Source organism: Notolepis coatsorum (assembly GCF_963971535.1).
Source record: "Notolepis coatsorum genome assembly, chromosome: 5".
In the NCBI taxonomy this organism is placed as follows: Eukaryota; Metazoa; Chordata; class Actinopteri; order Aulopiformes; family Paralepididae; genus Notolepis; species Notolepis coatsorum.
The window spans coordinates 80666659-80678526 of record NC_140169.1 but is presented as its reverse complement, the minus strand read 5'-3'; the positions used below and the strand labels follow the sequence as shown (position 1 = coordinate 80678526).

At 45.2% G+C, this 11868-nt stretch overlaps 1 protein-coding gene across 1 annotated transcript in view; it reads left to right on the top strand.

Moving 5' to 3' along the window:
• Nucleotides 1-8454: 8454 nt before the first annotated feature.
• The window catches only part of LOC311228247 (E3 ubiquitin-protein ligase RNF19B), a gene marked incomplete at its 3' end in the record, with an annotated part of 86085 nt that continues 82671 nt past the window's right edge, over nt 8455-11868 (top strand). The window contains exon 1 of the mRNA XM_084314154.1: nt 8455-8754. Coding sequence (XP_084170280.1) covers nt 8468-8754 — 287 coding nt within the window. The 5' untranslated portion in view covers nt 8455-8467. The remainder of the gene's footprint in view (nt 8755-11868) is intronic.

The window sequence follows — 11868 nt, the reverse complement described above, 5'->3', positions numbered from 1 at the left end:
AAGCAATAAAAACAGCCTAAAAATAGATAGAAATTGCTCAAAATAGTTACAGTATGGATGTAGTGTATGCAAAGTGATGACGCAAACAATGAGAAAACAGCACTAGATTATAATACAATAATAACAGCCTGGGTGTAGTGTGTGCAAAGTGGCAGCAGAAACACAATACATATCTCAAAATGATGATACAATTATCACAGCATGGTGACTCAGTACAGTGAGTGAGTGAGCAGTGGGCTGACAGGCAGCAGGCCGTTATGTCCATGAGCCTTGCTGCCTGGGGGGGAAACTGTCCCTGAGCCTGCTGGTCCGGGCCCTGAGACTCCGGTACCGTTTACCAGACAGCATCAGCTGGAACAGTTTATGGATTGGGGTGGTTTTGGGATGATCCTGCAGGCTTTGGTGACACACTGTCCCTTGTATATATGCCCTGGATGGAGGTTAAGCTCACATCCTCTGATGCTCTGGGCTTTTTGCACACCCCTCTGTAGCACTTTGCGGTTGAGGGTGGAGTGGTTCCCATCAAGGCTGAGACCACTTATCGATTTATCGATAACTGTGTGAAATATGACTATATCGCTGTATCGATTTATTTCCCCACCTCTTTTCTTTTTTCAAATATTTTTCTTTTCTTTCTTTTATTTCACATAAAACATGACACAACACAATACAGTAATACTAATAATAAACAGGACATCACAGGACAATAATAGTAATAATAATAACAATAATGACAATAGAAATAACAAAAATAATAAATACAGAACGTACAAATCTAATTATATTATCACAGACACCACAAAAGACACCCACCTCTTTTTTTTCTATGAGGATCTACTGGAGCTCTACTTGGGCAGTGTGCAGAATTGAAGAAAGGTGTTATCATGTATGATGTAACTGATCTAAAGCCTCCATCCTAATTTCCCATGACTATTATTGTAACGGTTCCAGGGAGGACAATGTGAACATTGGTCTCCTACCTCCCTCCAGTGGTCTCATGGCGCCATCTAGCGGGCACCGCCAGATGGTGCAGACCACCATTTTGTGTTGGTTGACAGTAATTGAGTTAATTTCTTCATGTATGTTTTCCTTCCCTTGTTTAATTGTCATCCTCCTGTCTGGTTGTTGTTTGTGATATTGCTTTGGTTGTTGTGATATTGCTTTTGTGTCTAGTTTGGTGTTTGTTTGTTCTGTGTTTTGGATTGGCCTGGCCAGGTGGCGTCTATATTAATCCCAGCCGAAGAGTGCTTCACGTTTCTCTGATTGGCCACGACGCCCATGTGACCGCGGCGCGCGGCAGAGCGGTAGAGCGGAAATAGGCTGCTGCCTCCGCGTCAAGAAAGACAGACAGGCATTCTATTGCCATGCTCTGCGACAAACTCTAACCTTAACCAACAACGAAAGAATGCCTAAACTTAACCCTAACCTTAACCAACTCCGAAAGAATGCCTAAACTTAACCCTAACCTTAACCAACTCCGAAAGAATGCCTAAACTTAACCCTTGTGGTAAATTCCCACAGACTTTCTACAATAATTTGAGGTTATTGTAGTACAATACAATGAGATTGATTATCTGGAAGGAGGAGGAAAGGGACCATACTTGATAGAATTGTTGGTCTCCTCATCTGACTTAGCAGATGAGAAATAAACGTGTACGCCAGACAAACCAGAACTGTAGTTCAACTCAGCTGATTTATTTGAGCCAGGGCCAAGAGTGAATAAAAGGTTGCCTTTCACATACAAAAGATTATCAGAAAACATTAACAGGGCTGTCTGTTTACAGAAATATCACAATCAGGTTTGCATCTCAAACCTCAATAATGTACATAAAGCAGTCACTCGTTAACATAGTTTGAACATACATTAACCATACTGCACACATTATACATGAGTAAATCTGGTTTCAGACATTAAGCTTAAACAACAAATGGTGTTTCCCATGTATTTACTCACATAAAATGCAAACAGCACAGCAGTCTCTCGATGGTGGAGGGGTGGAGCCGCAGACCCCTGGGGTTGGTTCGGTCTGGGCTCCTGAACTACCCATTTGTCTCCTCCTATATACCCTAATTTCTAGCCAATAATAGCTTTACATAATACAGTTGGTCCGTGGGCGTCTTCTGTGGGGGCTCCTGTGGGCCCTGGCAGCCCCCCCCCCTGGGGTGTGGCGACGTGATGGGACAGAGACAGAAGGGGCCCATCGGTGGCCCACGTCCGTGTGGTCGCGGTGTTGGATCTTGTCTCACGAGGGGGGGTGTGACATGATGTCCTCTGGTGGGGGGGTGTGAATACGCTTTGACCCTTTGGGCCTTATTACCATACAGTACTAATCTGGCCACATAGTGGGGGTGGAGAATGGCTCTCTGTCACCCCTGTTGCATCCATATTCAGCACTGAAAACCCACTCTGCTAGTTGGCAGAGTAACTGTGATGATCTCTAATTATTCACACATATTATTTATGAAATTCAACTCAATATTTACCACACCCTAACCTTAACCAACTCCGAAAGAATGCCTAAACTTAACCCTAACCTTAACCAACTCCGAAAGAATGCCTAAACTTAACCCTAACCTTAACCATCTCCGAAAGAATGCCTAAACTTAACCCTAACCTTAACCAACTCCGAAAGAATGCCTAAACTTAACCCTAACCTTAACCAACTCCGAAAGAATGCCTAAACTTAACCGGCGAAAGAATGCACATTTATAGCGAGAGATGATAAATTAATTAAACGTAAGAAAAAAAAAGAAAAAAAAATGGAAGTGATTCAAACTTGTCACCAACGCACCGCAAGCTCCACAGCAAGGCGGCGAACGAGTTGAGCTAACCGTCGATGTTAAAACAGGGGGGATTACGGCTGCATAATGCTCCGCTCTGCCTCTGCCACTCCGCTCTGCCGCTGCCGCTCTGCCGCGGGGCGTGTCGCGGCCAATCAGGGAAAACGCGGAAGCACTCGGCAGCACTCTTCGGCTGGGATTAAAGAATAGGCGGCCAGGTGTTGCCAATTGTAATTAGTCTGTGTATATTAGTGTGTTCTGTCCTCACTTCCTTTGTGGCGTCATACCTCCTTGTTCCCATACCTGTCGTGTCTGCTGTCGTCTTCCTTGCCCTGCTGTTTGTATTGAGTCTCAGTACGTTTTATTAGTATTCCGTTTTTTGTGCTTCTTTGTTTTTCGTGTATCAGTTTGCGTGTTCTCTAGTGCCAGCTCGGCTGTGCCTTTCTTTTGTTTTGGTATCTGTAATATACCCTTGCTCTCTTGGTTCTAAAAATAAATATAGAACACTACGTTTTGTGAAGAGCAACCACCGTCTCCGTTCTCCTATCATTCTGCAGTTCTGGGGCTCCTCCGTCAATCCGCATATTGGGTTCTTCCTTTCCCCCCCGTTTCCTAACAATTATTTAAATGCACCGAATACAATTTCAAAACCAGATTGTATCTGCACAGCGAGGAAGGGATCTGGGTGAGGTAGTGTGCCCTCCCACACGTTACACTTCACCAATGAGAGTCCACGCTGTCAGGTGAAAAGAGGCTGCTGGCTGTCTCCTATGTATCGGAGGAAGCATCTGATAGACTTCAGGGCTCCCTAGACCGACAAGTAGGGGGCACATGTGTGCAACAACCAATAAAATAAACAGATTGTATCAAAAGATCAAAGTTTGACGGAGACAACGTTGCTGGCGTTAAAACTGCAGTTGGTCCCCACTGCTCCTAAATAGTCAGGATGGGTCACAAATGGACGGATTCCCCCAAAGGGATTAAGAAAAGTATACACTATAATTAATGTGTCAGGATGGGGGGGGGGGGGGGGGGGGGGTAGGACACACATGCATTGCAGACACACACAAAAAGGGGAATCTTAAAGTTACCCCAGAGGGGTAACCACTGGAATTGCTGAGCGATCAGAGAGGGTGGGCGAAAACACAAGAATAAAATAAATAAAAATTAAAACAGTAGGAAACACAAAACACCAGTATAAAATAACTGGGTAAAAATCCCAAAATAACCACCACTGCCTAGCAGTAAAAAAAAAAAAAAAAAAAGAAAAAAAAAAAAAAAACAATAGCACTACAGACACAGAAAACCCTAGAAGCATGAGCTTGGGACGCTCCTCTACTGTTGAGGGAAACACATGAAATGGACAAGCATCCAAACACAGTCAACCAAACCTACTTAATGGCACTGCACACCTGACACCAATCAGGTGGCAATCAAGCCCACACACCTGCCATGCCGCATGGCAATTAACTGCAGAGGCCAGTGATTGAAAGCTGTCCCTCACAGAAAGACGAAATAAAGCCAAAGCACCTTAGAATAAACTAAAATAAAACCCACATAAACCGTGATCCATCACTCAATGTTGTTTTGATCTGGAGGGCGTCATCTTCTGACACACTCTCCTACTTTTAAGCATCACTCGTGTGCTTACAGAATTATTTAACATGAAGCTAGCTTACATATCATCCATGATCTTTTCATTAATAAACCTATTACCGTTTCATTAAGATTCAAATTTAGCCCACACAAGATAGAAGAGGGTAGAACATTATCGTCGTTTAGGATTTTCACTTCCCCCCCCTAAGCCCTACTAGTCACATTTGACTTAGTACCAAATATTGTCAGTTGGGATTTTTTTGTATCCGTCTGGGGTTTGAATGAATCAACTGGAGCTCCGTTTTGGCTGCGGCTCTCAGGGCCTGATTATGAAAGCATGCTGTCACCCCCGTGTGGAGTCACCTTCCACCCGCTCCTCGGCACCCAGTCAGCGTTCTCCTCATCCATCTCACCGAGGTATATATTTCTCATGTCTCACCATATGAGCTCATTCTCTTCATGTCTGACGGGAAGCGACGCGGAGGCCTGGTCACTTTGCCAAAACCCTCACAGGTCCAACTCAACTTAAAGAGAGCATCAAGTAGCCCTATCTCACTTAAAATACGCAAATAAAGTACATAATGCACATTAAGTTATAGCCATACGTAATATATTTACATTTCATATTAAAAGGTGGCTTGGTCTAGCATTGTTAGTTTGAGTTTCGCCGATACCAAATGTAAATATACGTCTATAATACGTAAATGTATTACGTATGGCTATAACATAACGTATATATTGTGTACCTTTTTCCCCGTGGTCGAGATTAGTACTTTGTTTACGTTTTCTGATGAGTTCATGTTGCATTAAGATACCTCTATGACCGGCAATGTCACTCTTTCACTCATTCATGCAGTAATAATTCAGTAATTCAGTAATTCACTCACAGTTAGCCACTCTGCCCCTAGTGGCGGCTCACAGGCATGGCACTTTGTTTAAGACCAGTTCAATCCAATGTTACATTCTATTCCCTGAGGAATATTGTATATTGTATAAACAAGGGCGTGGAAATATGTTCAGCTCACAATAACATCTAATTTAAAACGTGCCTATGAAGAAGTCAACCCTCTGGAGAGAGTTTAAGTCCACAGAGAACTACAGCCCAACATGGACCATATTCACACGGCAGCCATTTTGCTCTTATGTCATGCTCAGGAGGGGAATCCGTTCCACCCTATTCAGCATGACATAAGAGCGAAATGTTGTGAGTACCCGGAGGAAACCCACACAAACTCCACACAGCGAGACCTCCCCCAGTGGGGTTCGAACCCAGGACCATCTTGCTGTGAGGCACCAGCGCTAACCACGGCATACTGCTAACATATGTTAACTTGCATATCTATTTTTGGTAGATAGGTATGAATGCACATCAATGAGCATATTCACGTATTTCAAAACACGAAAACTACAGCGGTGAAAAACAATCTGAGGCAGATCATCATGAGCTTATAATTCAGACAGTGTTGTCTGACTGTTTCAGTTCTTGAAGTGGCATTTATATAGCAACGTTTAAACATTGAAGTGAACGGGCACTCCCACATCCGTACCTCACATTTAATCAAACTTGGCGGCGAAGTGAAGGTGAACTAGGCTTCTTGAAAATTGACAATTCCTTCAAGGCCAAATGTTTATTTCAGAACATGTGAGAATGGATTCGATGGATACTGCCTTGAGATGGAATTGAGATGTGTACTTAAATTATTATTATAATTTTTGTATCTACATTTTCTCCCCCTTTTTTGCCGTATTTTTCTCCCATCCCAATTTAGTCGTTATGCCAATTCCCTTCCTGGTCGTTGCGCGCTTCTGCCCACTACTGTCAGCCTGGGGAGGGAGAAGACTACCACATGCCTCCTCCGATACATGTGGAGTCAGCCAGCTGCTTCTTTTTACCTGACAGCGAGGACTCTCACCGGGGGAGTGTAACGCGTGGGAGGATCACACTATCTCCCCCAGATCCCTTCCCTGCTGTACAGGCGCCCCGACCGACCAGTAGGAGTCGCTGTTTACAACGACCAGGATACATACCCCACCGGCTTCCCACCCGCTAACACTGCCAATTGTGTTAGTAGGGACGACTGACCAAGCCGGAGGTACCGCTGACAGCTGGATTAGATCCCAGAGTCTCTGCGGTGGTGGCAAGCGCTTAGTCCGCTGCGCCACCCAGCCGCCCCGTACTTAAATAATGTTTTATCATTCATATCATATCAGATTATGACACTATCATTTCTGAACTGAAACATTTAATATTTTTCTTTTCCATCTTTGCACAGTGGTATGGTAATAGTTCCTAGGGGTGGGGGTTGTTAGGAATGGGGGTAGTGAGGGAAGGAGAGTAGAACCCAATGTTGCAGGACAATGATGATGAGAGAGGAGGCAGAGACGAGGGAGTAGAAAATAATGATTTGTATTTGAAGAGCAAGCCGGTAAACAAGGGCACGTTACAAAACAACAAAACTGGCGCAGCCTAGCTGGCACTGAGGAACAACGAAACTGCTTTTACAAAAGAACAAAACAGACTCAGCCTAGCTGGCACTGAGGAACAACGAAACTGCTTTTACAAAAGAACAAAACAGGCGCAGCCTAGCTGGCACTGAGGAACAACGAAATTGTGAACACGAAAAGAAAAGGCAACAAAACAACATACTTATCGAACACTTACTTAGACAACAACACTACAGGGTATGGAGGTGTCGACAGGAACAAGGGAAAACGGAGGTATGTCACCACACAGAGGAGAAGACCGAACACACATATATACACAGACTAATTACAATTGGCCACACCTGGCCAGGCCAGTCTAAAACACAACAACAACCAACTAAACACAAAAGCTAATTACAAAACCACAAGCAGACAGGGGAACCACATCACACAAGGGAAGGGACATTCAATAACACACACCATGAAATCACATTAATTATATTCATCATAATAGTCAATACCGGTGTGATGATTGCCTGCACCATCTGAACCATCTGATGGCGGCCACTAGAGGGAGGTAGGAGACCAGGTAGGAGACCACTGTTCCCATTGTGACCACTATTTACATTGTGGCCACTGTTTACATTGTCCTCCTTGGAACCGTTACAGGGGTAGAATTTGTACTCACTCGATTGAGAATCAATCGTATCTCCTACGATTACTGTAAAAATCTATTCACAAATGTCCAAATCTTTTTTCAGTCTTGTGATATGGTTACAACTTTTTTGTGACCTTAAAACGAGCTTGCAAAATCCTACAGATGGCCACAATGTTTACGTACGAGAAGATAGATACCAATTTCCTCTCTGCACGTTCAGTAGTAAGCTATCCAGCTGCAAGCTAGCCTAGCTTAGCCCAAATGAATGGAAGCGGATGCAGTGTTGGGCAAAAACACCTCTCCCGGAGTTTTAAGCTAGGCTAGCGGTCCGCATCCCATTCCATTAATTTGTGCTAAGCTAGGCTAGTTTACATTTGGATAGCTTTCTACTGAACACACCGAGAGGAAATTGGTATCTTTATCTTCTTGTCTGACTCTGGAGAAGACGGTAAGCGCATTATACCCATAATGTTGGTGTGTTCCACTAAATTGAATCGTGATCCTAATACTTCTTCTGAAGTTGTGAACTTCTCACCGCCGAGTATTTAAATACTGTAATGTCCTTCTCCAGGGGGCTGCGGACGCTGCCGTGCGGAGGAGGCCTGACAGGATGGAGGTCACTCTCCACGTCTCAGGCTAGTCCAGAACGAGGGAGCGGTGGTGGAGGAGGAAGAGGAAGAGGAGGAGGAACACAGAGAGAGAATCCCCCCCCCCCCCCACACCACGGAAGAGATCCCAGTCAACCATGTTCTCTTCCAGCAGGGATTACCTCTCTCTCTCCTCTCTTCTCTCTCTCTCTCTCCCCCCTTCTCTTGTGCTGCAGAGTCGTTATCCAGCTCACACACTCTGAACCGTACGAGGCTCTGTGCACCAACACACACACACATACACACAAACAAACAAACACACAGACTCTCTCTCTAACACACACACACACACACTGTTGCGCTCCGCTCATGCTGGTTGGCCCACGTGGCTCAGCTCCGCCCCCTGATCCGCCTCCTGACGATGAAGAGACCCAAGCAGCACACAGGGCCCCTCAGCTTCCTCAGCTTCTTCAGCCGGAAGCCCAAGTCGGAGCCCAGGCCCGAGAGGCCCGCGGAGGCCTGGCCCCCGGAGGAGGTGGCCCTCACACTGACCCCCAGGCCCGAGAGGCCCGCGGAGGCCTGGCCCCCGGAGGAGGTGGCCCTCACACTGACCCCCAGGCCAGAGAGGCCCGCGGAGGCCTGGCCCCAGGAGGAGGTGGCCCTCACACTGACCCCCAGCGAGCATCCCGGACAGGTGAGGAGGGACAGGCACGGGCTGCATGTTGCTGCGGTTTAGTGCATGTTGCTGCGGTTTAGTGCATGTTGCTGCAGTTTAGTGCATGTTGCTGCAGTTTAGTGCATGTTGCTGCAGTTTAGTGCATGTTGCTGCAGTTTAGTGCATGTTGCTACAGTTTAGTGCATGTTGCTACAGTTTAGTGCATGTTGCTACGGTTTAGTGCATGTTGCTGCGGTCTGCATGTTGCTACAGTTTAGTGCATGTTGCTGCGGTTTAGTGCATGTTGCTACGGTTTAGTGCATGTTGCTGCGGTCTGCATGTTGCTACAGTTTAGTGCATGTTGCTACAGTTTAGTGCATGTTGCTACAGTTTAGTGCATGTTGCTGCGGTTTAGTGCATGTTGCTACAGTTTAGTGCATGTTGCTACGGTTTAGTGCATGTTGCTGCAGTTTAGTGCATGTTGCTGCGGTTTAGTGCATGTTGCTGCGGTTTAGTGCATGTTGCTGCGGTTTAGTGCATGTTGCTACGGTTTAGTGCATGTTGCTACAGTTTAGTGCATGTTGCTACAGTTTAGTGCATGTTGCTACAGTTTAGTGCATGTTGCTACGGTTTAGTGCATGTTGCTACGGTTTAGTGCATGTTGCTGCAGTTTAGTGCATGTTGCTACTAGGGCTGACCTTCAAAGTTTTTTTTGGCAATCGAAAGCTTCGGGGCCGATCTTCGATTTTAATTCGAAGCTTCGAATTTTTTTATTTTTTTTTCATGTTGTGGGCCTTGTACAGCACTTTGGTAAACTTTGTTGTTTTTAAATGTGCTCTATAAATAAAGTGGATTGGATTAATCAATTAAGTAGCCCTTTTCGTGACTGTGACGCAGCCAACAAGGTTTCACTCGGCTCGCTGTTGTCGTTTGAACAACTTCAGATTTCATGGGAACTACCAATCCCCCAAATCAAGAATGTTTAAGATGAATGAAGTAAGATTTTGATTATTTGAAATATGGCCTGTGTAGACTAAACTATGCACAGAATTATGTCAGTCCAGGGCTCTACAGTGCGACCATATTGCTCGCATATGCCCCTAAAAATATGTGCGTGCGAACATGCAAAATCAAGTACTCGCACGGCGTGCGAGTATTAGGATATCATGGTCGATCGTGTCAAACGCTGCGCTTAGATCTAATAGGACGAGAATTGAGACTTTGTTTGCATCAGAGTTTATTCTGAGGTCACTAATTATTTTTGTAAGAGCAGTTTCAGTGCTATGGTGCGTGAATGAGTGAGTGAGTGAGTGAGTGAGTGAGTGAGTGAGTGAGTGAGTGAGTGAGTGAGTGAGTGAGTGAGATTCTTAATGAGTGAAGTGAGTGAGTGAGTGAGTGAGTGAGTGAGTGAGTGAGTGAGTGAGTGAGTGAGTGAGTGAGTGAGTGAGATTTTTAATGAGTGAAGTGAGTGAATGAGTGAGTGTGATTTTTAGTGAGTAATTGAGTGTGATTTGAGTGACAGATTGAGAGTGACTGAGAGAGTGACTGATTGACTGGATGTCCTGTTTACAATATGTGACATTCCACCCATCCATGGATACATGGAATGGATAAAACACATTGAACAAACAAGTACAGTTCTGAAAATAATTCTGTTGAACATCAACAAACTAAAATATCAGTGTTCAAAACTTTATAACCTTCTACCAGAATGAAATGTTCTAACTTCAAGGTTTTCTGTAGTTCACTCCATTTCTACTGGGCATACAGGGTTTTGCCAAGCTCAGTTCTTACATGTGGTGTATTTAGTGCTGTGACCTAAAATCTAATCCTGTGACCTAGTACCATATGTGCTGTATTTAAAAGCAATCGTAATAGGGACATTTCATAAGCAGAGCCTTAATAAATAAATGGCAGGGCATATCCCTTCTCTTAATTATAGAATATAATAGAATAGAGGCACTCTACAAGAAGGGCCGGAACCAACTCTACTTTCCCAGAAGGCTGAGATCCTTCAACGTCTGTACAAGGATGTTGAGGATGTTCTATGAGTCGGTGGTGGCGGGCGCCTTCTTGTACGCTGTGACCTGCTGCGGACTGAGAGCGGGGGACGCAAACAGGCTGGATAAGCTGGTCAGGCAGGCCAGTAACGTGTTAGGGGTAAAGCTGGACTCTCTAGCGGTTGTGGCGGAGAGGAGGAGCCTTGCTAAGCTCCATGCCATCAGGGACAACCCCTCCCACCCACTACACACGGACTTGGCTGATAGAAGGAGCACGTTCGGTGCTAGACTAAGACTCCCAAGATGTAGCACTGAACGGCACAGGAAGTCCTTCATTCCGACAGCCATCAGACTATACAATGCATCACTGTGCCTCACTGCATCACTGAGCACAGGGTGACAGTACTATCTTCCTGGACTTTTACTTTTACAATTTTACACTTACTGTATATTTCTGTATATTTTTACTGTATATTTTATATTAGAATGTAACATAGGAAATGTATATCCCTGACCGTATTTTATTCTTAGGCTTATTTTTATTCTTATTCGTGACTTTTGTTTTTGTCTACCCAAATGTCTACTGTTTACTGTGAGCGATTTGTAGTGCCACATTTCCCTCCGGATGAGTAAAGTATTTATATTCTATAAATAAATGGCAGTGCATCCTTATCTTATCTTTTTTTTTTTATTTTTTTTTTATCTTTTTCCCCCTCCATTTTTCCTCCGATTTTCTCCCATCCCAATGTTAGTCGTATGCCAATTCCCAGTCCCTTCCTGGTCGCTGCGCACTTACCCCCCACAGTGAGATCATCTGGGAGAGTGGAGGCTACCACGTGCTTCCTCCGACACACGTCCAGCCAATCACTGCTTCTTTTCACCTGGCAGCGCGGATCCTCCCTGAGAGGGCGTAGCGTGTGGGAGGATCACACTATCCCACTCAAGTCCTATCCGCGCTTAGCAGGCGCCCCGACCGAACTGTAGGAGTCGCTGTTTACAACGACCCGGACCCACCCCGCCAGCTTCTCCCACCCTCTGATACAGCCAATTGTATCAGTGCAGACGGCCAGCCAAGCTGGTGACAACCCCGGAGCTGTGAGCTGGGGCTGGTGACGAACGCAATCTCCGCTCGGCCACCTAACCGCCAGTGCATCCTTATCTTAATTA